This window comes from Falco rusticolus, chromosome 4, assembly GCF_015220075.1.
Source record: "Falco rusticolus isolate bFalRus1 chromosome 4, bFalRus1.pri, whole genome shotgun sequence".
Classification (NCBI taxonomy): Eukaryota; Metazoa; Chordata; class Aves; order Falconiformes; family Falconidae; genus Falco; species Falco rusticolus.
This window is the reverse complement of record NC_051190.1, coordinates 18,958,608-18,981,356: the sequence shown is the minus strand read 5'-3', so window position 1 is coordinate 18,981,356 and position 22,749 is coordinate 18,958,608. Positions and strand designations below refer to the sequence as shown.

General features: G+C 44.4%; 1 protein-coding gene across 12 annotated transcripts in view; it reads left to right on the top strand.

Annotated features, from left to right (window-relative positions):
- The window catches only part of FOXP1 (forkhead box P1), a 391,142-nt gene that overhangs the window by 326,536 nt on the left and 41,857 nt on the right, over nt 1-22,749 (top strand). For all 12 annotated transcript variants that reach the window (XM_037384993.1, XM_037385002.1, XM_037384992.1 and 9 more), the window contains 2 exons: nt 302-506; nt 16,681-16,785. In XM_037384993.1, coding sequence (XP_037240890.1) covers nt 302-506; nt 16,681-16,785 — 310 coding nt within the window. The remainder of the gene's footprint in view (nt 1-301; nt 507-16,680; nt 16,786-22,749) is intronic.

Genomic DNA, 22,749 nt, shown 5'->3' with positions numbered 1-22,749 from the left:
AATAATTACCGTGGTGTTTGGAGTGGGTGTTGTATCGTGTGGATCCCCCTGCCCCGCACCACCGGATTTTGCATTACACAAGTATTGCAGGTCTCACATCAGAATATTTAGCAGAGTGTACAGTATTCGGGGTTAGCCTTTGGTTATTAAAAAACCCCCACCAATATGTGCAAAAAACACACGCGGGCACACACACAAAACTAACACTAGGCTTTGTTTACTGACTCTTTGATTTAATTACTGTTTGAAGACGGCCGAATTAGCTGTTAATTGATTTAATTATCCAATTTGTTTGTTTCAGGCATGATTCCAACAGAACTGCAGCAGCTCTGGAAGGAAGTGACAAGCTCGCACACAGCGGAGGAGGCAGCCAGCAACAACCACAGCAGCCTGGACCTGTCCACCACCTGCGTCTCCTCCTCCGCGCCGTCTAAGACCTCCTTAATCATCAACCCACACGCCTCAACTAATGGACAGCTATCGGTCCACACTCCTAAAAGGGAGAGGTAGGTGCCAGTGGGGTTTCCACCAGTCAGCATCTCCGAAAAGCGTGCCGAAATGATGGTGGAATTGTGGGGAGCGGTGGCCAACCGCCTTGGCCTCGGTTTTGTCCTTCACATCTTGCTCTGTCTGATCTTGGTGTGGTTGAATAGACTCTCCACTGGGCAGAATATGCTCCTTTTGTTCAGATCTTTATGGCTTGTTAATTGGATCAATGTGGGCACAATTAGCTAATTAGAAGTGCATTGGATAAGCGTATTGGGGGAAGTGTGAAGAGTGTAAGCTGTTTTTTTGAGTTTTGCATCATGGGTGGTGTTCCTCGTGATTTGCTTTGGGTTTGCAGGTTGGAGCTGAGGAAAAAAATCTGTTGGTCAGTACAGGCTGTTCTACCACCTGTTTTTCTGCCAAATTTCAGTGCCCCGTCTCATCCGATGCATTTGCCTTATTTTATTTTTTTTCTTTATTCTGTGTTTACCTGCTTTCACAAGGCAAGTTAGGCTTGAGTTCACCAGGTTTCTCTAAAACAAAGTGGATTTTTTCTTTTTTTTTTTTTTTTTTTTTTAAGTGCTGATAAAATTAGCTAACTGGTGGTGTTTGGCTTTTAAAAGTGTGAGTTAATTTGTACTTGTTAGGCTTGCATTGTTAAAAGAAATGGCTTCAATCAGGGGTTGTCTGTTGACGTGCTTCTCGGTGCGGGCTCTGCTTTATTCCAAAGGATGCTTTATTGCAGGTGTTGTTTCTTTACACCCCCAGATTTCACTGAGGCGCGTCTAAACAACATAACTCTTGCTTACGGTGAGATAGACGGTCCCAGGAGCTCAGGCCGTGGGTGCCAGCGCCTGCCGCTGCTTCAGCATCGCTGCTGGTGACGGTGGAGGAGGAGGAGGAGGAGGTGGAGGTGGAGAAGGGTCCCTGGGAGCGCGGGAGCAGTGTGGGCGCTGCAGGGAGGGCAGTGCTTCTTTGCATTCAGGAGAGTCCCTTTGCCCATCTAGGAACATTATAGCAGACACTAGTGAAAGCTGGATTTTATGGAAACTGATGGCTTTGTCTTTCTGTCCTCCCTTCATTCATTAGAAAGAGGATAATGGAATTTTTAAGCCATAGAGTTTGTATTTCTGGTGGTCTGAAAGTAGACTGATAGGGAAGCTATATAAATATGTCTTATGTCTTTCTAATATTAAGAAAATAGTGCTGTTGGGAATGGATAGATTTTAAAGGAGAGCATACCCAGTGTTGAAAGAACTGCTGTGTGTGTAAGGCATCGTTTTATATATCCGTCGCAAGGACGTGTGGGGGAACGTCAGCGTATACATTTATAATGCATGTAAGTGTCAAGGACATGGTTTTCATGAAGACTTACATGGGATACTAAAAACAATTTGATGTTTATTAAACAATTACATTCCCTTTTTGCTGCATATAGAGCTGAACAAGATGGGTTTATGACTTTTCAATAAATTTTTTATCTATGTTTTTCTTACCGAGTATATAAAATAAAAATCCATGCAGTGAAATGGATCTTCTTTCACTGAACAAGGCATGTGCTGTGTGCTGATGGCAGTCTGGCAGAGGAAACAGTGTGCCATTGCTGTTTAGTTTGAAATACGGTGGAAATACAGGAATGTTTTGAAGTAAGAATTTTCTCTGTGTATACTGTCAAGCAGAACTGGAAATCCATGTGTCTTGAGTCCTGTAATTGTGGCCTGGAGGCAATTGGGATCTATAAACAAGGTGATACATATGTTTTTATTAGTGAAGTTCCAGATAAATTAATTACAAAGGCATAAACATTCCATGGTACTGTTTTTGAGAGTGTCTTAGTTTAGAAGACTTAAAATCCTCCGTGGCTGAATTGATAGGTGTATTGTTAAAGCTTGCCATTATACTTTTCTTACATATCTATTGAGTTCTCTACAATATCAAAATACAAAAGTAGGTGTATTTAGGAATACAAATAAGAGAGCTACAGACTTTGCTTTATCTTGCCTCTATTTGGTATATGGAGGGTTTACGCCATCCATTTGCTGCAGTGATTGAATTACATCTTCATCCATAAGTAGAGCAGGAGACTACACGCAGAAGAATGCCTACTGATGCACTTAAGGGTTTTGTTGCAGTCTCATCAGGCACCGTGGTGCCTGCCTGGATTTCACATGACACAGAAACTCCTCTTGTTGAGATGTGTTGCGCTAGTTTCCTTTCTGAAAGGGTATTTATCTACGGGCAGGGAGTTCGGGGTGGTGAGTGAGCAGTTAGTAAGGAGTAGCTGTGCTCTGCTGTCAGGTGTGTATTTGAAAGCTCACAGAACGTGAAATTTTAGCATACTTCCAAAAGAGGCCACAGACATGAGCAGGGTTTGGGTAATTTTTTGATTGCAAAGGTTAAGACTGGAAAAAAATCGTGAGTCTGGTGGGAGCACGAGTTTGCTAGACTTGTAGTAAAATCCATGTATGTTCTTGTACCCAGCTGGTTCAGCACAACAACTGAGCTTGCAAATACACGGGGGCTTGCGGAGGTGGTCCCTAGCCCAAGCTCGTGTCCGATGTGGCTGCTGGAAGGGCTCACAAGGGAGATCCCAGCCCTTCCACCTCCTGTCGCACAGGTCCGCAGCTTGGGCTGGCCAGGGCAGGGTTTTGGGCTCTGGCTTTCCCCCTCTCATTCCTGCACCTCCTGTGCAACTGGCTGTTGGCTTGGTCTGGTACAACCAAGAGCTATTTATTTCGATTTAAACAACAATAAAAAGCACATAGTAAAAGCTGTAAGTGTCCTAACGGTTAAGCACAGCCAGATCGTAACGACTGCCCAGCAGCAATAAATAATCATATACAGGTAACATTAACTTTTAGGGTGTGCTGTAAAGCTGTTGTTCCCCCCCTCGCCACCTCCCTTCCTCTTGGGCTTTTGAGAGGAGTGGGCTGCAGGAGGCAAGTTGGTTACATGGGAGTTACTATCATCACTGTCATCTTTGGCACATGTCTCTGGGGTAGTTCAGGCTGTGTTTTATGGGGTTCCTGATCCCACGGGTCAGATTGCGAGGCTGCTCGAGATCTGCGAGACAGGAGGAACTTGGCTGACCGCAGCAGCAGCGGAGGCACCTGCGTAAAAGTCAGCAGGCAAGCAGCAGCTCTGCTGTATGTCTTGGGTAAAAACACATTTTGCTTATAAACAAGGGGGTTAAAATAGCAGGAGAAATAGTCATTGGCTGCTCGGCGTGCCCACGCGTCGCCGTGCCGCGAGCCCAGCCTTGCAGTTGTGCACAGCAAAGTTGTCATCTGCGCAGGCTGCAGGGATGCAGCTGTGGTGCCGCCGGTGACTGGCTACTGCGGGGCTGCTGCGCTGCGAGCCGAGTGACAGCAAATGTTCTCCTTCGTGGCAAAAAATGCAAACGGTAGGTGGGTGGCCAGAGCCACCCTGGGATGTTTGAAAAGCAAAAATACATTTGAAAGCGGGAGGCATCTTCCACGGCTGGGCAGGCACTGGGGAGCGTCGTGGTGCTGCTCTTGGTTTCTGCGTGCTCTGTGTGTATGGCTTTCACAGGAATGAAACAATTCCAGCTATAAATAATGGGTTAATGCTTTCATTCATTTGGGCTTTAAATGTATATTACATCTATGCTTTTGTCCCACATTTCGCCCAGTTTCTGTAAGTAGCAGCAGCAGCAGCTCTGGGGTTTGGTGCACAGCAATCTGTTAAGGAGATAAATAATCTGCTTTGGTATGACACTCCTACTCTCCTCTTTAATTTGTCTTACACAAGGAAAATTATAATTAAATCATTCAGGGTAAACCCCTGAGTGTAGAGAAGGAAAAAACACACTTTGGTAAAGATTGCCAATAGAGACCAACTTCCCTGTTGTGCCGTGCAGAGACATTTATCAATATTCAGCACTATTAAAGAGAGAACATTTCGTGTGATTTGTGAGGCGGATGCCAAAGCTCAAATCAAGGCTTGTTAAGATCCTTTCCCCATGCAATCATGGGCATTCAGCATCATTAGAATTCAGCACTGACTGTGTGTTTCATGCTTTGATTTTACTCAGACAATTTAATAATGTTTATTGTGCTGATTATATATATAAATTCACTGAATGCAATAAACATACCTCAGTCATCAGTACCCTAAGGGAAATATTTAGTTATAGATACTTGTATTCACTCAGGATAAGCGAAAGTGAGACCATCAACCAGCACGCAAACCTCTCATCATCTTATCAGCATTTGGGTTTCTTCAGTAGCAAGCATTTTCTCTACACAAGTAAATAAATAAAGAACAGGAGCCAGTTAAGTACATCTGCTGTGCTTAGAAATACCAAGGACAGTACCCGCTTTCCATCTTGTTCTACTGCGTCTTGTTTGGTGGAAGCTTGATTATTTTCTTAAGAAAAACAGCAGGACAGAACGGGTGCATGCCCGGTTGCTTTAGGTGACTACTAACTTGATAACCCGAGGAGCAGTGGGCATCCTGAAACCTGTGTGCTTGAGAATGTTCCCAGTGTGGGTAGGTTTGGAGAAGCAGGACTGATAGCAGTGAGCGGAGGTTGCTCCAGCTTGGGCTTGAACCGGGAGGTCTGAGGGTGCTGTGGAGTGATGCGGGCACCTGTGTGCTGGTCCCATCCCCTGGCACCGTTCTGTGGTGACTGCAGCAGGGACAGGATGATGGAGGCTGTGCATAAACAAGTGAGTTAATGGAGGTCTAGACCTGTTATTTTAGGCAGCACGTGCTTTCAAGAGGTAAGGTGAAGAGTTGGAGGTCAAGGCTGCATGTCCAGGAGACCTTTCTCCATCTGCCAGCAATCCCGTGTTTGTCCCCTGTTGTCTTTATGCCCTTTACAACCATGCTCGAGTCTTGCCCTTCCACCTAAGCAAGCAGCCATCTCATAGGAAGAATAGATGGGATAAACAAGGGGATTTTTAAATGGCCTTTTCTTGCCAGCGTCGTGGGAGGAAGGAGTCTGGAGAAGGCTCTGAAGGGAATGGAGAGGAACGGCGTGGCAGACCACTGATCTGCTAGTTAGGCTTAATGCATTGTGTTTGACTCTTGTTACCTTCCATGCCAGCTGATCCTCCATCAAAACCCCAAGGCCCTTTGATGAGGGCATTAGGATTCAGTGCAATTAAGAATTACAGACTTTGGTCCATTATTAAAACTCGGGATAAAACAGTTCAGCCTGGAGTCCATATGCTTCCAGGGCCTGATCCTCTCGTGGCCTGCTCTCTGTGTAGTCCCTGGCATTTGTTCTGCACTGGTGCCAGCACCAAATCTGCTCATCCGTGTCAGCTCCTCTCAGTTGCTGTATGCAGCTGATTTTAGCTCGTCGTACAGTACCATCAGCAGAGTTTCGTTAGATTAGGTTACCTCGGATCCATTCTCCCTTAAGAAATGGGTGTTCCTGGGGACTTTCCTCCCAGAAGGTATTTAGCTGCTCCACGTACACAAACCCCATCATGACCCTGACGTTATTACCCAGAGTCTGAATAGCTCAGGTGCCTCCATGCAGCTTCCTTGCTGCAGAGCCAGGTTGGTGCCGGAGACGTGAGCCAAGCCTGGATGCCCAGCCATGCATCCCATAAACCATCCCGCTCTTCCCATGGCTGCTCTGTCTCATTGCCCCTAGTAGGGGTGTGATGGCTGCGGGGCTGCTCAGTGACAGTGACACTGCAGCAGCGAGAGCAGCATGCTGGCCTGGCCCTCTCCATCTATCATGTGCTGGTACAACCCAAAGCATCCCAGTACCCGATCCCTTGGAGCTCACTGCCCCCCCCCCCCCCCCTCCCCCCCGTTACTATATGTTCTCCCCATCTGTCACTTCGACCTCTCTTACCAGCTTTGAAAAAGTACTAGCCATCGCTGAGACCTGGAGTTGCTCATCTTCAGTTTTAAGCCAGATCAGGCACTTTTTATTGTCAGTGCTTTTCATCTGGGCGTGCAGCATCCTTTGCATTGCCTGTGCCTGCCGTCTGCCAGGGCACTCACGTTTTTGAGAAACCTGCTGCTGAAGAAGTTGTAGGGTGCCTGCAGCACCCGGGAGCGCTTCCATCAAGTTACGCTTTTCAAATAATTGTTTTGCTTAAAGCCTGGAAAATTGTTTCTACTTTATTATTTGTTTTTCCCTACAAAAGATACAAAGTTAACCGGTCTGTGTGCGGGCCTTTGCTGAGGAAGGTGCTGTCTGACGCTTGGCCGCCCTGGGGAAGCTGCCCCGGCATCGGGGAGCTCCGGCACTCCAACGCTTGGCTGCTTTCTGGTCCCACGTAATAACCATCAGTTGTACAACTCCAAACACTAAGCTAATGTATCAAAAAGCACTTAAAATAGATTGGGTGAGCCTTGGCAGACGCCGAACACAACTTTTCCAAATTTTAGCATATGTATTGTTTTATTCCTCCATCTGGCCAACAGATCATTGTTTGATATCTGAGTGCTTTGCATATCTCCTCCCTTTTCTTGCAACTGAGATACTTACACGTGCATTTAATACAGCTTAATGCTATTTTTACATACCAAAGAAATAGCTGATGGCTTTCTGTTAATTGCATGCACTTTGCAGTTAAACTTTTACTAAAACATTCCTGTCTAAATACTTAAAAGTCCAATGAAAATTTGTCCTCTTCTTTTATTAGAGGTGTTTATGTAGTAGTCTTAAAAAGGAACCTGTTTTTGTTTTACTGCGCCGTGGATTCCTGTTTCTTTTTATTTCCTCCTGTGTGCAAGTTGTCCTTCCTCAGCATTTGCTTAGGAGATCTGATTATCCTAAAGAGCTGAGCAGGGAGCTAATGAAGAGCTGTGTTATTTTTTTTATCATATGTATCGCAGCCTGAGAGTGGAAAAGAAACACCCTTGAAAATGCCATAAAAGTAGAGGAGAAGTTAGGTGCTTTTTTGTGTGACTATTTTCTCTGCTGTTCAATAAAAATTGAGCAGTTAGTATGACAGCTGTTATATCATGTTATATTGTACTGCTAAGATATTGAGTAGCATTTAAAGTAAAACTCCACCATTAAGCTGTATAAACTTTATCCGTTTCACTATGGTTTAATGGAAAAAAATGAGTTTCTCAATAAAATGACATCATTTTTCCCAGGTTGTAATGTTCACTTTACAACTGTTTTTCTTTAATTCAATTTATTTTACTTTACTTTTTCTTGGCATCCTTTTTTTTCTTGCAGTTTGGAGAGGGGGAAGGCTCTCTCTTTTCATAGAGCAGCTAGGTACTGCGCAAACCTCCTCTCCCTTCTCCCCCCTCCCTCGACATCTTGTGCTAAGCTGGAGCTCTATTTTTGTCAGTCAGGCAGAGTTATATTTTCAAAGCAGGGAGATGCACATTGAAATTTGGTAATCAGGATTTGTGGCTTTACCTGCTGCATGTTGAGGGGTGGGAGAAGGAGCCCAAGGAAAATTTATATTGCATCACTTGCTGCTGGAGCAACGTTTGTGTAATGCCATGGGGTGTTTTTCCCGTGTAGCTGGTGTTTTTAAGGTGGGAGGGCTGTAATTTCGTCTGTGTGATCAGGAAAGACATACGTATATTTTGAAGGGTATTCTTCTCATTAAAATGATGGTATAAGCCCAGGCAGGGAAACCGCTAATATGTGTTGCAGCTTGTCATTTTGGGCTGCATGAATAAAGAAGATAACTATTCCTTTGGGAAATGATCTTGGGAACTGAGCAACAGATCCGCTAGCCAGCAAATTCTTTTTAACTGTAATTTTCCTTTTTGTGTGTACTCAAAAATAACATCATGATAGGCCCTTAAATACCATTTCATACACAGAGCACAATTTCCACAGCACAGGTGGTGCTAATATAGGACAGTCCCCTAGGCACTTGTCGCCAGGAGTTGTACAGCTTGTTCAGTGTCTGCATCCATATGGCAATCTGTCCCATTCATAGAAAGACATTGTAGCTGTGCCTGTGGGTGCTGTGGTCAATGTAGTGTAAAAAGTAGATTTTAACTCTCGGCAACCTATGTTCTGCTGTTTGTTTTATTGTAGAATCCAATTTATAACATGGGGGAAGAAAAATCAGCTCTGAGCAAATTCCAGAACAATCTCGCTGGCTTCGGTTGTTGTTTATTCTTGTAGCGCATGGTTAATCAGCAGGTGCACCAGCCCTGCGCCCAGCGCCGCTCTAAGGAACAGTTTACAGGAAGTCTTGCTTGGAAGAAACATTTTCCTCGTTGTTTATACTGTGAATTAACTCGCAAGTTGCAAAGCTGTAAACGATGTGAGCTGGCCATATATGTCACGCAAGTCTGTGTCTTTTTTTTCTTTTTTTTTTTTTTTTTTTTCTTCCTTTCCCTGTCCCCACCAATGTTGCATGGCTTTTCCTGGGAGCGCGGTACTTCAGGAGCGATGCTGAGCCTCTCCATGCTCTGCATTGCAATGCTGCCCCTGCGAGGGGCAAATCACAGCAAAGGGGCTCTCTGAGAAAAGGGGGCTGAGGCGTTAGTGTGGCACAGTGGTTCATATCTAAACGAGCGAACGTGATTTATGGCTGCTCTGGTATCTATCATTCCAATGCCAAATGTTGTTCTGTTTTAGTGTGACTATTTGTTATGCCTTTTAGTAAACACAAACAAATAGACTGCCTAGCACCTGCAGCAGCATATGATATTTACACTACCTGTATGATTCAGCACACTTCCCTGGGGAAGTCGGCTTGTGTCCTCTCGATTTTAGTGCTTTTTTAAATAGCATGCTTCAGAGGGAAAGCATGTGGCAGAGAGAATTCAGTGCTTTAGCTGTATTTCTCCCTTGGAGTCATTATTTATCTTAATTATGTTTTCATAAACATTTTCCCCAAGGGCACTTTCCTAGCTGCCGCAGGGGTGTGCGGTGGGCGAAGTCTCACCCAGTGAGCTGCCCGGCTGTATGTGATGTGACAGTCACCTTCTGCCTGGGTTTTGTTGTGCCTGTGGGACACAGGGGTGAAAAATACTCATATGAATAATCAGTTAAATTGTATCTGTTGACGTATCGCCGGTTTATGTCAGGGTGAAAGACTTGCCTCCACTCTAAATGTACCAATATAATTTTGTTAAACAAGAATAGATCTTGTTTCTTTGTTTTCTTTTACTGTAAATTTAAATGTAACAACAGAATATAAATTACAGTAAAATAAGGTTGGCAAACAGGATCTTCTTACAAAGGGTGTATATACGTTTGTAATTTTACACCTCCGTCTCGGTGATGTCCAAGGTCTAATCCTGTGTTTTTAAACTTGCGCATGTTCTTAAAAGCGTTGCTGAATTGGGGCCAAAGCCACGCCATTGCCACCTCCCTCTGTCCTGTGAATTGGGTGTGTAAGAGGAATGGGGCTGCCGTGCTGAAAGTCAGTTCAAAAAAAGGAAAGAAAAAAAGACATCACAGAAAGAAAGCCCGCAAAACCCAAGAAAGTGGTAGGATCGCATTTTTTTCCTAATTAAACTAAGATACTGAATCAATCCGTTTTCATCTGAATAAATTAGGAGGCTGTTCAGAGAGGAATAAAATGAGATTTAGCAGGGATAAGTAGAAAGTAGCCCAGCTAGGAAATAAAAATTCCGAACTGCGGGTTTGACATGACACGTCAGCTGCTCAGCATCAGTTGTGTGGGAAATGGCTGAGGCATAATCGGGGTTGAGAAATGAAGGTGGGACACACTGTGCCATGTCTCAGTTAAAAAGGTAAATGCAGTCATGGGAAGCATAAACATGCATGTTGCATCCGAGTCCTCCTTTTTTCCTGTTCTACTTTATGCAGAACCAGTTAAACCACTTTGGGAGTGTGATGTACAATTGGCCACTCTCTTGCAGAAAGGATAAAGAGAAGCTGGAGCAAATACAGAGGAGAGCAGCTAGGATGATAAAGGAGTTGGAGGGAATAGGCTATGAAGACAGATTAAAGGGAATTAAAGATCTACACCCAGGAAAAATAGAGGCTCTAGGAGGATGTGATTATGGTATGTAAGTACATGAAATGATGCTACAAAGAAGAAGAGGGAAAAAATTGTTCTCATTAGTTAGCAGTGCTGGAATTTAAAATCCAGCGTTTCAAATCGTGTGTGCCTGGGTATATTTGATGTACTTTTCACTACAGTACCTAGGCACAAGCCTGAAATAAAAAATAAGAGTTTTAAATAGTAGAGAAACTCGTTAATTCAAGTGCAGGAATGGACCTTCCACCTGAAATGAGTGATGGATTCAATACTGGGTTTTCTGCAACGGGTATTTCTTTTAAATGGTCTAGAAATACGTTCAGCTCCTCCAAGGAAAGGATGTAGGGCAGTGGCTGGCCGGGCCTGTGTCAGCTGTGCGGCAGGGTTGCAGGAGGGGGTGCTCCTGGAAGAAGTGTATAGTACTCTTGGTGCTAGAGGGTCATAATGTTGATTAATAATCCAAACCATCAGTGCATAGATCAAAACCAGAAGATAATGCATATAATTATCCAGTCTGGTTATAGTCTCTGCAGTGGGGATGGGAGGCAGAAGAGAAGGGGAATGCTAACCAGATTTTGTCTTGATCTTGCTGCAAATGCTCCAGTGCTCTCCTTGTAACAGGCATTTAGAGAGTAGTGTTGCAGGAGGTGTAAGGGTGGGGGGCAGTGATTCGGGGTGCATTGCTGGCCTTGTGTTACAACAGTGTTGCCATGGCTCTGCTCATTTATTTTTATCCCCCCCCCCTCCCCGCCCCCAGCCCCGGAGTATACCGGAGTATACAAGTTAGCGCACACCGATTAGAAGACAGGATTTCAGCCTGTAGGCAGCAGTTTTAACTTGATTTGTCTTAAATTGGTGTAGTCATTTAAAATGTAATATACCACTCCTGTTACTTCCAATAGGGCTTGATGTAAAACATGAGCTTCTTCTAGTCCTAGGTCTGGATGTGGACTAAAATGATGAGGAAGGGGAGAAGTGCAGCTTTAAAAAGCATCCAAAAATTTGCAGGCCAGTTCTGGAAAGCTGTCACTGGCCACACACATCAAATGCCACCTCTCCCAAAGGCCTGTGACCCTCTGCTAAGCTTTATCCAGCGGTGGAGAGGCATTTACCCTGCTCACAGTTCTGTGTTCAGGTCAAATACCTGATTTCTGGGCACTTACTGAGGCATGGACAGAAGCATGAATATCTAGAAGCAGTCCATTTCAGTTATATGGCTTAATACTTTTCTTGATTTTTTAAAAAATACTGTTTTTTTAATTCACGGTTTAGAGAGGAAGGAGGTGCTAAACCACCTTAGTAAGATATCAGAGGGATTTGCACCACTGCAACTTCACTGTAAAACACACCTTTATTGAGTTAGTTTTGCCATGAAGACAGGAATTTGCATTTGAGTGCACTTGGTGCCAGGATTTAATAATTACTGCTTCTGTTTTGTTTTTTTTTTAAAACAAATACAGTGAGTGTTTCTGTCTCAGAGAATTGTGACATTTTCACCAACTTCATTCCATCGGTGCCTTTTGATGAGCTTTGGAGCTCACCAGACAGTCACAAATATGAGAAACTCATGTTGGTTCCCAGTTGTGTGCCTCCTCCTCCTGTACAGGACTTAAATCATGACATTTTGCCTCAATGGCTGTGCCATCCACATCAGACTGAGGGGCAACTTGGTGTGAGACTGAGCCCTGCCCTCCAGCCTGGACTGTACACCGACATTGGTTTCATGGCAGCTGGAAAATATGAGGTTGCTTCCCATTGCCCCTGAGAAATAAAATAAAAAATAAAAAAAAACAAGTAAATTCTGCAATTTCTGTGGGTGCTGTGCTCAGACCCCTTCCAAGAGGAAAGGAGATGTGGTATTGATTTTTTTCAGCATGCAGGTGGCTCAGGCATGTTCTCTGCGCTGTTAGAACCCGAGCAGATGCTTCATAATCGTAATAGAAAACCAAGGGTGCTTCTCTACATCAGTGACTTCCCCCAGTGTTTTGGTGAAGATCGTTGGGCCCAAGCAGATGTGGAAGAGAGAGAGAGTGGAATACGGAGTATGTCAGCATCATGAATATTTAAAATATGGTCCACTGTGTGGCAGAAGTACTATTACTGAGGCTTCTGCTTAGCTGGTATTTATATTCACCCGTGACTTTCTGGCCAGTATGTACAAGTGTGGTACCCAGTTTCACACAGTCAGTAAGTATGGGTTGAATTAAACCACACAGCATGGGTAGCTTTCATGCTAGTTCTTTCGCCACTACTTCCCCGAATATCCAATGTGTTCCTGCCTCCCTTTGGGGTATACTGTCATTTTTACTCTCCATCGGGGCTTAGCTGTCTGTGGTTTCCCTGCCTCCCCTGCTTTTGTGTCCCAGGGTGTGATTCTTCAGTGACACTGTAGCACTGCAGCTGTATTCCAAAAATGAAACGGTCTGGGTGAGTGTGGCTGTGCAAGTACCGGTGTCGGCAGCTGTCCCTGTCAGAGCAGGTGGTGAATTTGCTTCCAGACCCTCTGGAGATCCTCAGGGTTATGAAGCAACATAGGTTGAAGAAGGCGGAGGAAAAAACCCTCTCCTCTGTCCAGCAAGCACAGCGGAGCTGTGGAAGTGCTTGGCCCTCCTCTCCTCCCTTCCTTACTGGGGTTTCCAGTAAGGCTGGAGGCAGCAGAAAATAAGTGGACACTTAGGCAGTTTTCAGCTTCCCACATGGCTTTCGTTACTCTGTCGTATGTCATGAGTAAGCTGACTTACGCAAGAGGTTTTACTTGCCAGCGGGTTATTTGCTGTACTTCGATGTAATAACGCTGCACTATTGCATTACTTGGAAATAATTCTGTTGTGTTAAGGCTTTTGTATGGAAATACCTTATGAGAAGTGAAAAAACCCACATAATCTTGATTTTTACATTGTTTATTCCTTCACTTCTTTGAAAATTATGTCTTTTTATAAGATCACTTCCACTAACTAGTGTTGCATCACCAGTACTCAACCATGAATATGCGTTCCTGGGAAGGAGAAGGTGACAGAAACAAACACCTACTCTAATGTGTCATTAGAAATCAAACAGACCTAAAACTTGCTGCTGCTTGCCAATGTTCAGATCTTCTAAAAGTCTGTTCCGGCAGCGAGACCAAGGATGCATCCAGACTCCAGAAACTGCTTGCACGCAGACAAAATATCACTGAACAATTTAAGATTATAGATTTGTGTTGTGCCCACAAAGCTGTTTGTTTATGTATTGGATTAAAATCTTCATTTTCCACCTCTATTTGCTCAAACAAAGTGAGTGCTTAGATCAGTACAACAGAGTTCTCCATTCATTTCCACTGGCTGTATCCTTTGTGCGTTACATCCGCCTCTCGATCAACCCGCTCTTTGTTTTGTTTTGAGGTGCTTCTTAAGGCTGTATCAGGGAACAAGTGGCAATCTATAGTATCATCAAAAATGGGATGGATAAAATAGCAGTAATCTGATACTGACACATAAAGGTCACAGCAAGGTGCTGGTGAACCCCCCCCTCGAGCGGGATGGAAGTAGCTGCCTTTGGAAAGCCACGCTGCCTACGGAGGGAGCGGACTGCATTTGTCTTTCAGTTTTGAGGGTTTTTTTTTTTCTTTTTGAAGTGTCTGTTTTGGTAAGTTGAAGTTGCTCTGTTTTGTCGAGTGGCAGTGGAAGCCATACGTAGGTGTTAAGTATGTTACACTTAGCATCGTGTTAGCGAAATGACCTTTTAAGTTCCCATTTACAGTCAACACCGATCTTTCTGGTTATTGACAGCACTGGACTTTGACATCCTGAGCGTCGTTTACAGTTTGATACTCTCTTGGTCATTCCATCATTTTCTTTGGACACAATACCAGGGTATCATGTCCTACATAGTTTGTCTTGTCTTGTGCAAGTTCCCTGGAAAGAAAAAGAGATTTGCACTTGGATTTAAAAAATAAATACAAATCTCGGTAGGGCTCTTTCCGTTGACTTGGCCATGGCCTTTAGGCTTTCACAGAGAAACTTTAAAAAACCCTGCTGGGGGCTTAAGCCATGTGACTCCTGTTGATATTATAATGAGATTTACAGTGCTTAAAACCCACAGGGGACTGACTCCTTACTTGGCGTCACACAGCGTTTCTGCAGGCATCCTGGTGTACGGGGAACACGCACTGTGTAAATTAATACGCTGCCATTTTTTTTGGGTTCTGCCAAACAGACTGAAATCCTAACTGTCATATGTAGTCTTCGTGGACTTTAATAGAGTGTTAACAGGGAAGGCTACTTTCTCACCCTTTGCTGTGTTCAGGTATGGAAGCAGATTATAAAGCTCATTATTTTCTGAATTACTCTTTTCTGTTGTGGATGGAGGGTGTTTGACCATATGCCTGCCTGGCTTGGGTGGACGGTGTTCCTTCAGCCGTCCTCCCTCTTTCTCAGCTGAGGAAACGTGTGTATTTTTCTAATTTCCTTGCAAGGAATGTATTGGTCCCTTTGTTCTTTTAAACACTTAACTGATAGAGCTTCTCCCCACTTGAGCATTCTTAGAAACCTGATAAAGTTAAACCAGTGTGACACTACTTTATATAGACAAGGGCTTTGTAAGTCTGTTCACCTACAGTTGTTAGGTTTTTTAGGAAATTACCTTGCACATGCATTTGTTTATGCCTGAAGAACTATTTGCAAACAGCCAAAAGTAAGATTTTTAATGAAATAATGAACTAGGTTCATGTACAACTCATAATATGTTTTCCAGTCAGATTTACCTTTTTTGAAATATAATTTAAAAAGATTAAAATAATTTTAAAAATCACCTTCAGTTATCTTCAGATTCTCGCTGGGCCTAATGTTGGGAGTGGCAGAACCTGGGCAAGAATTGCTTTTGCAAATTCATTGCATTTGGAATAACATCTCAGGGCTGCTCTATGCTTTTATCTTGCTATCCAGTGCATCAGAAGTAAGAACACAGTTTTGTTACTGTATGCAGGCAGATATTATTACAGAATGAGAATAAACAGCATTTCCACGTGTATAAAAGTAAAATGGCAAAAAGTTGGTGTTTATCCATAACGTTACCTGTAATGCAGCATAAAATAAGTCATAAAAGCCACACCTAGATGCTGGTATGTGTTCATATCCTTTGTGTATGTTTGAAGTTCATAATACAGCCCAGGCATACTGTAGCAAAAAGATTTGCTATGAAAAATAGATATGTGTGTGAACATAAAATAGAGATTTCAATATTATTTTGACATTTTATTTTTAAAGTCACCTAAGGTTATGGAAATTGTTGCAAAAATAATTCCTTTACTTAAGAAGTTTCCATGCAGAACTTGAATAAAGAAGATATTTTAGAATATGGTTCATCAGTTAGTGCAACAGATACATTTCCCTGAGCACCACATGGCCGGGATCAAAGCGTCTCATGACTTGGATCAGTGCAGCCAAATCATTACGTATTGATTGGAATCCCGCTGAAGGATTAACCCCTTAGTGCTCGTACTATTTTTTTTTATTTAACCCTCATGTCAGTACTTAGAAAGCTCTGTGACGTTTCTGCCAAATCTTAGTGAGGTTAATAGCCCCCACTAACCCCTGGTACCAAGGAATCCTTTGATTACATGGTTCCTTTTTTAATGATGAATTTTGCATTTGAAAATACATCTTGAATCTTCTTGAAGGGACATAAGGTGGCTGCACTTGGGCAAAGAAACAGCCTGTGAGAGGGGAGGGGAAAAAAAACCCACCCCAAAATGGTGGGGGGAAAAAAATCCCCAACCTAACCAACAAACCCAACCCAATAAATAAATAACATGGTGGGAAAGCCAAGGCTGCAAACTTGATGTTTTTCCTCTTTCTATAGCGATGAGGAAAGCCTCAGGTCCGGTTGTATTGTGTTACAAGAATACACTGCTGTATGGAGATGACTTTTCTTCCTGATGAAGTTGAATTGTAAATATGAGATGTTCGTAAATTTCTTAGCAAAATATCAAGCAGGATGTTAAGCAGGTCTGTCAAATGATTTCTCCCCCGTCCATGTTAATTTAAATTCTTTACAAAGCTTTTAATTAATGAATGAAATGTAGGAGGATAGCTAAGTAAGAATGACACGTTTTGCAGTGCAAATGGTATTTAATTCTGTTTTGAAAAACCATGGGCAGAGTCAGGTGGGTACCGTGAGATGTTAGGTATGTTTCAGGATCTGTTGTTTGCTGCTTAAGAGTCTTTGTGAAGATTAATTGGTGCGGTACCTTCAGTTACGCCACTTTTTCTCTTTTTCTCTCCTCTAGTTTATCCCACGAGGAGCACTCACACAGCCATCCGCTCTATGGACACGGCGTATGCAAATGGCCAGGCTGTGAAGCAGTATGTGAAGACTTCCAGTCGTTTCTAAAGTAAGGATGGTTTTTTTGGCGCTTGCATTGTGCAGAAAGCATGCCCTGAGATTTTGTGTGCTGTCACTCACCATGGGCCTGATGCAAAGCCCATTGAAGTCAACAGAGAGCTCCCTTTCACTTCAGTGGCTTTTGGATCAGGCTCAAGAACGTTTTAACAGGGGATAGTAAATTAGCCCCATGGGGAAAGTGTGGTCTTGCTCAGTGTTCTACTGTAAAATAGAGTGCTTGCAGTTCCGCAGCTTTTTTTTTTTTATTTATTTATCTAAATACCTTTTCAGTTGCAGTATTGATAATGTAAACAACACAACCTTGATTTAACCTTGATTTCAGTTTAATTTAGAAATTTAGTCTTAAATTAACTCCGTAATTGAACAGAGAATTGCAGAACATCACATGAAATTTAATTTATGTCAAATAAATAACTAATGAACAAAGTCTACACTACTAAAAATAAACTATAATTATATTAATTGGGCCCCTGCAGTTTGCTGCAGACCTTTTCCTTGCTGCCAAAAAACACAGTTTTAGGCGTTGTATAAACAGTGCATTATGGAGTAGTATGTGGTAATGCGTGCATCCCGATGCAGGGAAGGACCAACAGAGCTCTAATAACTTACACATGGCTGCTCCACAGCTAAACCATCAGCCTCACCCCTCCAAGGTGCAGCAGAGCATTCCCATCACAAAAGAGTTTTTGTCTGGGTAGATCACCAGGTACACGTACGCTTTGGGTGCATCCAGGTTCTTGGAGGTTCAGACACTGATCTTTTCTAAAGTACTGTGGCTGTTCAGTTTTAAGATCACAAAAGACCAACTGCCCAAGCAATGTTTATGGTTTAAATGCACAAAAGGGACAAATTCTGCTCCCACTTATGGTAGTGATCTCATGAAGTTAGTCCACATAAATACATGGGATTCTTCAGGACAGCTAAGTAGAATTCATTCCAACAGCGTTCATCTGTATCTATTCTTTGTGGAGCAGTTCCCTAGATTTTTATGGGAGGGAGGGAAGAACGACAGCAAGCAGAGGATATTTGTTGGATGATGTTAGATGATACAGATAGGTTTTTGCTCTCGGAACAGAATGGGCCAGTTCTGCTCCCAGTGGCAAAACCCTCCTGAATTCAGTAGAAGCACCACTGGTCCTAATATAAACATATGTTACAAGTAAGGAATGGTACAGTAATGAGAAAGTTCTCATTACAGGGGGATTACAAAATAAAAAGGTGCTAGTCATAAATTTCCATGAAGGATGGCCTCATTTCTTGTAATTCATCCTGTTGTTCACTTAAGTGAAATAAATGCTAATCTCACCATACTTCCCAGCTCATTCATATTCATATGCCAAACTATACCATTTAGACCTTTAAAACAACTGTAATTTTTGTTGCACTTAATGCAGGGGAAAGGTGCCATGGTATCAGAACGTTGTGTGTAGTTGCATAAAGTCAGATTATGCCAATTTAGTTTTCTGTGCTGGTGCCCTGGTCCAGATTAGATCTGTTGGTTTTGGGAAGATTTCTTACAGAGCAGCGGACTGCTTGACGTGACCATGCGTAGAAAATACAGCCCTTAGGTCATCTGGCATGGGTAGAGACAAGGCTGATTTTTATATGGTATTTTGGAGATGTTTCAGTAAGTAGTCCAAGTCCACCAATACACCTGGAGGACATGGTTGGGGCAATCTATGGGTAGGAACAACCTGAAAACCATTACTGACCCAGGCTGGACCTGACGTGGCCCCCATCTACTCCCAGCTCAAACAGTTCTGGTTCTTTTATCACTCACTTATCATCAATCTTCTTTTTTTCCCCATTGAAACCTTTCAACAGAAATATTTCGTGTGACTTTCTTAAACCCATCGGTTCGTGTAAATTTTCTCATTATCCAAATTCTACAGTGTCCAGACAAAGTCTTATTGTTCGGAGTGATATTTAACCTAGAACGAATGCAGAAATGAATGTCCCCGAGCAGTGTATTGACACTGTTAGGAAGTGAGCGTTGCTTCATAAAACGATACCGTACCCTTCCAAGTCTCCTGTGGAGCGTCTGTCCTTAAATTATATTGCCATTTATCAGAATTCATTACTCAGTGAAAAGATAACAGGTAGATGCTTAAAGTTTCTTTCTGGTACTTGTATAATCCGTGAAGCTCTTTCGACAGTCCCCCTCAAGAGAAAAGCTCTTGTTTACCAAGAGGAATACAGCCCGTGTATCAATTGAGCATTGCTTAATTTCACTTACCTCAGTCAAAAGGCCTGTTAGAAAAAGCAAAGAGAAGTTACATGTGGAATGAAAGCCCTGTATGCCAATAAAATGATTCTACAGTTAAGGGAGAAAAAAGGACTCGCAGGTCTAAAACATGGTTCATTTCTTTTCCTCCTGAGGAAGAAATATCATAACTGTTGGTAAATCAAAACCAGAGATTTGACACTCTTCTGTGATCGTTCTGTAGTGTTTGTTCCCAAGGTGAGGTACACCACAGGGCCCTTGATTTCAAAGATAAATACTGTACAAATAACGATCCTAGTTGTCTTTCACTCACAGCCAACAGGAGGATGCTTATCAGAACCAGCAGATACATGGGCTATTGTACGAATTTATTTCCCTATTTCTTTTTGAAATAAGTTGCAGTTTTAGCATTGTTTGTTTTTTTCCTTTTTTTCTTTTTTAATCCATTGGCCATTGGTTATCATGCGATGCAGTATCAGTTAGAGCTAACTGATAGCAGCAGGGGCTGCTGCTATGCCTAATGAAACGGTAGCACCCTGCATGCTCCAGAATACTCTCCCAGCTTAAAAACAAAAACAAGTCCAGTCTCACCGCGGTGACCTGATGGCCTTCTGCCAAGCTGCGGGAAGCAAGGTGAGGGCTGGAGGGTGCACACGTGTCTCGTGTGTTAACCAGGGCCCGTCTCACAGGCGGCAACGAAAGGAGCAATTAGTAGCACAGAGCGACTTTCCTTCAAAATTGACTATATCCTTGATTTCATTTGCATGTGTTTAAAGACCGTTGCAGATAGAAATATATACCCCTTACATGGCAAGTGGTTCAGGAAATCCCTATGGGAGGGAGGGTGGTTTATTCAGCGAGATATCCAGGCATCCAGGGCAAAGGGATGAAGGAGAAAACTGAGTAGGGGTTTATTCACACACACACACACACACACACTCTCTTCTTTTTTTTTTTAATTTTATTATGGTTTAGATATGCTTAATCGTGGCTATTCCATTTTTAAATCAAGTATGTTCTTTAAAATATACCTTTGGAGAGATCTTGCAGCCCTGTATTGCAGCGATGCCGGTAATCTGCTTCATGTGCATTTAACTTTGATGAAACGAAGGGGAGTTTATGTGAAAGAAACTACTAAGTGCGCTCTGTAATGTTTTCACAAGTGTTTTTATCATGGTAACATCTTGTTTACTTTAGTTGCCTGCCTAAAACTACTTGGAACATGTTAAGAAAACATTTCGAGAAAGCTTCTACAAAGAGGCTTTTGTTTAGCAGCAACTGTGAGACTGCTCGGCTCACAAAGGTGTTAACTTTCAACCCCTTAAGCACTTCCACATGAAATTCCAGCAACTATGTTTGTGGTTTTGGAAAAACAAAGTGTATATTAAAGAAACCAGGTATATGCTAATACATGTTGAAGGAGGCCGGAAATCATAAATTGTTGCAAAGGCATTAATTGCTATCATTTGCATGTCAAAATGTTCTGCAGTGAAATCATCCGCAGTTAGCGCAGCAGCGGAGTTGGGAGGGCAGAGGACGGGCCGGCTGGCGCTGCTCAGCGGCTCCCGCAGGGCCCCGCCGAGGTGCTGCCCCCAGGACGCCCGTCCCGCTCACGGCGGGGAAGGCGGGGGTCGCAGCCACCTTGCCCTGGCCCAGCCCGCCGAGTTGCCGTTCCGCCGCCGCCGGCCCCGCCGGGCTCCCAACCTGCCGGCCGGCCCCGCCGACATGGCCGGGGGCCGGGCCCGCCGCGGCGGCGCGGGGAGGCCGGGGCGGGCCAGGTCCCACAGCGCCCCCTGCTGCTGCCGGCCGCCCGGCGAGGGGCAGCGCGCCGTGGGGAGGACGGGCAGCGCCCCCGGGGGCCCGCAGCACCCGCTGCGCGGCGGCACCCCGCTTCTCGGGGGCGCCGGCGGCACCCCGCTTCTCGGGGGCGCCGGCAGCACCCCGCTTCTCGGGGGCGCCTGCAGCACCCCGCTGCCCGGCGGCACCCCGCTTCTCGGGGGGCCCGCGGCACCCCGCTGCCCGGCGGCACCCCGCTTCTCGGGGGGCCCGCGGCACCCCGCTGCCCGGCGGCACCCCGCTTCTCGGGGGGCCCGCGGCACCCCGCTGCCCGGCGGCACCCTGCTTCTCGGGGGGCCCGCGGCACCCCGCTGCCCAGCGGCATCCCGCTGCTCAGCAGCACCCCTCTCTCCCTGCTGGGCCTACGGCACCCCACTGCTTGGGGGAGTCCACAGGACCTCACTCCTCAGCAGCACCCCGCTCCCCGGCGGCACCCCATTCCCTGCTGGGCCCACTGCACCCTGCTCTCGGAGGGGTCCATGGCACCCCATTCCCCGGCAGCACCCCGCTCCCAGATAGTACCCCGTTCCCTGCTGGGCCCACGACACCCCGCTTTGCAGCAGCGCTCCACTCCCCGGTGGGCCCACGGCAGCCCACTCCCCAGTGGCACCCAGCTCCCTGGTGGCACCCCATTCCCCGCTGGGCCTACAGCACCCCGCTCACTGCTGGGCCCGCTGCACCCCACTTCTTAGGGCGTCCCAGCGCCACCCCGCTCCCCAGCGGGCCAGGCACTCTGTCCTGCACCACAACATGCCCTTTCAGCTGCCCGTACAGGAATATTTTTTCCTCTGAGGGCGAGTGTGGGACTTTGCCAGGAGAGACCTCGGGCCCTGCCCGTGGCCTGCAGCGGCTGCCCAGGCACGCACATGCGGTGAGGCGCGCTGCCTTGCGTTACTGCGCTGCCTTGCGTTACTGCATTTTATCTCTTAAGGTGCTCTTAGTTTATGTTTCACGTTATAATTTCCGGTGTGTAATCAGAAAGCATTACTTAAGAGACAAGGATCATCTTTGTTTCATACTTTTATTGACACTGTCTACCATATTACTGCGATGTCTAAATGGTAAAATTTATTATTAGCAATAGTGTCACAAAAGTCTGAGACAGCGATTTTCCTTTCAATAAAAGTAGTTAAAAACCTTTTAGAAAATCCATAATTTTGATTGCTGGTACTTCATAAATGTATAACTGGTACTTTTTAGCTGTCTCTTTAGGGAAAAATGAGTTTTATCACCTGCAGTACCTGGGTTAATGAAATTGTGTGTTGGAATTTAGCCAGAATGAAAGATGAGATCATTCGGTGGCACTAATATTGGCAACAGGTCTCATAAAAAGGTTTGACTCTTTTTTTTAGAGAGTTATCATTAGTTTTTTATCTTTTTTTGAGGATGGGGGACAATTTCAAGGTATTTGTCATTTTTGAAGTTTCTGTGGTTCTAAGATTTTCATCTGCTGTAATATCTAAAACTCAGTGACCTAAAAGCCTCGGCCAAGGCCAAGAGAAACACAACAGTGTCCATCAGTGCCTAGTAAAGGAATTTACTTGCTTCAGATTTCAGCTCCAGTTCCTGTTTCAGCCCTTTAAAAATCACGACTCTCAGCTCAAATTTGAAATAATGCTGCTTCTTTCTCATGGTCCTCTGTGTTTGATTGTTTGTGGATATTAGCTGTCCAGGAAATCCCATACTTAGAGATATAAATCCAAAATGATCTTGTTTTTCCGCAGCCAGCCCAGGATGTATTAGACAGTTATGATGATTTGTTAATTTTTGTGACCTGTATTTATTTTATGTGTGCCGTATGCTTTTAGAAGAGGGAATCAGCTGTCGAAATAGGCTACTTTTGTCAAAAGGGAGGCTCTTGACTCTTCCCTTTTAAGCCTTTGCTTTCTTTAC